The following is a 4,409-nucleotide window of genomic DNA, read 5'->3' as shown; positions in this document are numbered from 1 at the left end:
CTAGACTTTGTCTTTTCATCTACAACGCAAGCATTGTTTGTTAAGTGATCTTGAACACCTTGACCCTTACACCACAACTCAACTGAAGAAGCCCAAGCTAGATAGTTTGAACTTCCCATTAATGGTTCTGAAGTGATTGTAAGGCTTGAACTTCCAATCCCCGTATTTTTGGAGCCAAAAACATCACACCCGAAAGACATTTTTTCGAAATTTGACTTGAAAAGAGTAAGAAACTCGCTGGAAACTGCCGGAATCTACCCATAGTGGCCTGAAATTTTTTATTTCGCTGGAAACTGCCTGAAAATCACCGGAACCCTAATTTCGGTGATCGGATCTGGAGAAAACTGACTGGATTCTGGTCGGAAATACTGGACGACCCCAACAGAAGAAAACTGCTCGAAAACAGATGACCGGAGCAGCACTCACGCGCCAACGCGTGACCAGATCTTGCCGGAAAACTTCCACCTTCGAACGGCGCGTGGAGGCGCGTGAGGGGCTGTTTTCCGGAGGATCTAATTGTGGTTCGGTCGCCTGAGATTCCCGAGCCTCGTGATGGTGTTGTCTTTCGCACAACACCTTCAGAACGAAAGATGACACAAATCAGTCCCAACCGTTGTCGCCGGAATTTGACACGGTGACTTGAAGTTTCTCACCAATGCTCTGATACCATATGAGAAATATATGGGAAAAATATTATTGAATTGTGTATCTAAATAGTTACTTTGAGACCCTATTTATAGACACTACATTGGAATCCTTTTCCAACTAGGATTCCTATTCTTATTCCTATTCCTATTCTAAGTAGGAAATACTTATTTCTATTCTAACAACATGTATCTCAAAATTATCTCTCCTACTATATCCATCATGAATCATTAATAATGGAAAATAAGTTGGTATAAACTATCTGATAAAAGCTTTACAGCAATTTTTCCCTTAATCATTAGGGAATTGACCAATTCATTGTAATCCTGATGTACTACAAAATCTTTCCTGATCTGTCTGGAGAATGGAGCTATTGCAATTAGTGTTCTTCTTTCAGAGGAAAATTTCTTGGGAGTATATTTTGTTTTTCTTACTTAGTTGATAAAATACTTTCAGCAGTTTTTTCTAATTTGGCATCTGAAGTATTGAGAAATTTCTTTTCAGGTAAACAAGCCATATCTTCCATTGGCATCAGGGGAATACTCTGTACAAACTGGAGTGATTGTTGTGTCATCTTTTGCCATTTTGGTAATATAATAATCTTCCCTTTAAGCACTAAAAAGTTCGTCTCAAGCTGCGAATGCATTCCGTCTCTTATATTGCAGTTGTTCATATATGTGGTAAACATTTATCTTCAAGGTTCCCCAGCCTAATCTTCATTGAGTTAGAAGAAAAGTTAGAAGGTAGAGAGGATGTTGGGGGCTAGTGAATATTGTTATCCCTTTTGTCTCTCAGACTCGTTGGGGTCTGGGTACATGATTTTCGTTAAAGCAGAGTATGATATTAAATATCCTGCCTGACATAATGCTCCAAAGTTTGTTTTGGGCATGTAAGCTTCAGGTTTTGTTATGTTGGTTATACTTTTAGCTGCTGGTGAGAGCATATGCTTATGTGCTTAACTGTTTAGATTACTTAAAAGCAGCATCCTCCATATGAAGGTCCTGAGAAGGTAAGATGCAGAGTATTTTGCTGACATACCTTGTTTCCACCCTTCATTAGCAAATTTTTAACTTGGAGAACTTGGGGTTGCTATTGCCCTCCCCCCTCGGAGATTATTTGGTTATTTCCCCAAAAATTTAGCGTTGCTGTTTGCATCTTGTGTTCGTCTTTTTCTGTAACAAAATAGTAAATCTTAGTGATATAGTTTGTGAGTCTAAAGGTAAAAGGGTTCTAAATATGAAAAGCTTGAAGCTCATTCAAGTATCTGCAGTCTGCACTAGAAGGCTTGGTATCATCCTTAGTCACAGAGGCCAAAATATTGGCTGCTCAATTCTTGGGTGGTTATTCTTCACTGCCTGATGTTCTGTACTTCTGTACTGCTCTACATTCATTGTATATAAATCGAACGAATCATGACATAGCATGTGAACTTCCCATTTCCATTTTCAAAAGGATTAAAATTCCATCCATAGATATTCATGTGCTCATTTCATGACTACAGATATAACTCTTCTCCTCCTTTCAGAGTTTTTGGCTTGGATGGATCGTTGGTTCCTGGCCTTTATTTTGGGCTCTTTTCATCAGTTTTGTACTGGGAACTGCCTATTCAATAAATGTGAGTTGATTTCATTTTTCCACTAATTGTTGATTACCAAGATTAAGAATTTATTTATTCTCTTAAAATAGAATAAACACCGCATTTTTTTATAGAGTAGCTTTGACATCACAAATTCTTTTTGTTATATAAAAGGAAATGGAAATTGGAAATAGTGTTGCAGTGTTTCTTTCTCTATTTTCCTTGACATTATTGTAGCAGGTAAGTTAAGAATAGAAAAAACTTGCAATTATAATCATAAAAAAATCAGTCATTTTGTGTCGGATAAAAGGAACTAGAATATCCCATGTTGATGTCGAATGTCCGTTTGCACTGGCAAAAGATTTATTATGCCTCTGATCATGGTTGACATCTGGTTGCAAAACAGATGATTGCATTAGTTTATAGTTTTATACTTAATATACAGGAACTGAGTTCCCTTAACACCATATTACTCCATGGTTCTGTTGTATTATCCTACTAATGGGGGATAAATAACACCGCAGGAATGATGGGTATTGTTAACCTCCTTTTCTGCACAGAAGCTATCCCGTAATACAGTACCTTTCCTAAGTCTTCCTATGATAATTCACTTATAATCTTACTGATCTACCGAACTGACGATTAATGGTTCTCCCCTTTGAATTTGATTATGGGTCCAAGAGTTTGTGTTCCTATGAGAGGTAAACCTGGGGTTCTGGCATTAAGGCAAAATCAGTTTGCTAGTTGTTCTTAGTCTCTTGAGTTTTCACTTAGTTTTGTGGTTGACTTGTCTTCCTTCTACATTATTGAAGTGTCAATCTAATTACCCTTGAAGTTTTATTTGTTAGTAGTAATTTGATCCTCAAATTTAGACTGGTATAATTGATAAAGTTCTTTAACGGTTAATGATTCTTCAGCAGATGTTCTCTTTAAATGGGTCATAGAGAGAGAGACTCCTTCTATCTAGAAGCAAGAATGTTCAACTACAAGGAGATGTTGTCTGCCCCAGCTTTGTCTCTGTCTCTGGATGGGGTCGCTAAAGGCTAAAGGGTGATCTTGAACCAAGGTTTAGGTTATTGACGGGGCACATCTTAGAGAGAAACTTCCCTTGCTTTGTGCTTGGTGGGAAGATTGTAAAAAGGGTGACTTCGCCAGATTTGGTAGCTTCTTGGGCTGTGGAGGTTTGGGTTGTGAAGCCATGGATTAAAGTGACTTCCATGGGAGAGTCCGTGTTCATGTTCAGGTTTCCCAGCGAGGATTTAGTGTTGGAGTTGCAAAGAAGAAGAGAGGAGTGTGGATGGTGGTTGTCACTCGCTTGGCTTTTCATCTATGGTGCAATGAGCTTTTTAGAAACATTGGGGGACGTGTGTGGGACTTTTTTGGAAATGGACTGCAGTCCTACAAATGTTTCAAGGGTCAAGATCTGGGTAAGGAAAGGGGGGAATGTGCCTATTTCCATGGTGGTAGAAAAGGGGAGGGGATGGAGGGGTGGAAATCTTTAGGGTCTGGTTATCACCACAAATTTGCTCTGAAATTGTGAAAGGGGATCTGGGTGAGGGATAGAAGAGGAGATAGGGAGAAAGAAGGGTAAGGAAGTTCTTTTGTTGAGATTGCACGTCTCAAGACGGTTTCCATGTTTGGTAGGCCGACTTCATTAAGCATTTTGAATCTGGATAAGGTAGGGTTTTTTAGAGGGGAAGGAAAAGTCGGCTATGTCCTTGGATTAGTGAACTAGTATGGAGAAAGAGTTGGACTGGTTCACTAAAATAAATGGACCGGTTCGTTTTCCTAACAAGAACAGATTGGTTCCTTAAGAAAGAACTGATTTTCTGTAGATCCTCGATGTGGATCTCCCCCACGAGAAACCTAGCTCATAAGACCTCAAAATTTTTGAGCAAAGGCTAATGCGAGTTGGAAAATAGAGTAGCCCCCAGTGCAACGAAGAGAGATATGCAAGTGTAGAGAAACTGTGCAACGGGAGGAGAAATAAGGGAATGGGTAAGGAACAGTAGGGTGTCTAGTGGAGATATAGGAGTGACTTTTGAAGGTAGAGAGGGGCAGGTCATTGATCTCTTGATTAGTGTTAGTATGGAGGCTAGAGGGAAAGCAAAGATGATGATAAAGAAATGGTAGAGGAAAAAAGTTACCCACAAAGGAGCATGTTGTGTTTTTTTTTGGGGGGGGGGGG

General features: G+C 39.4%; 1 protein-coding gene across 1 annotated transcript in view; it reads left to right on the top strand.

The window, feature by feature from the left end:
- The window catches only part of LOC102582366 (homogentisate phytyltransferase 1, chloroplastic), a 30,866-nt gene that overhangs the window by 9,090 nt on the left and 17,367 nt on the right, over positions 1-4,409 (top strand). The window contains exons 6-7 of the mRNA XM_006344477.2: positions 1,150-1,233; positions 2,171-2,260. Coding sequence (XP_006344539.1) covers positions 1,150-1,233; positions 2,171-2,260 — 174 coding nt within the window. The remainder of the gene's footprint in view (positions 1-1,149; positions 1,234-2,170; positions 2,261-4,409) is intronic.

This window comes from Solanum tuberosum, unplaced genomic scaffold (genome assembly GCF_000226075.1).
Source record: "Solanum tuberosum cultivar DM 1-3 516 R44 unplaced genomic scaffold, SolTub_3.0 scf00058, whole genome shotgun sequence".
Classification (NCBI taxonomy): domain Eukaryota; kingdom Viridiplantae; phylum Streptophyta; class Magnoliopsida; order Solanales; family Solanaceae; genus Solanum; species Solanum tuberosum.
This window is presented reverse-complemented; position numbering and strand designations above follow the sequence as displayed.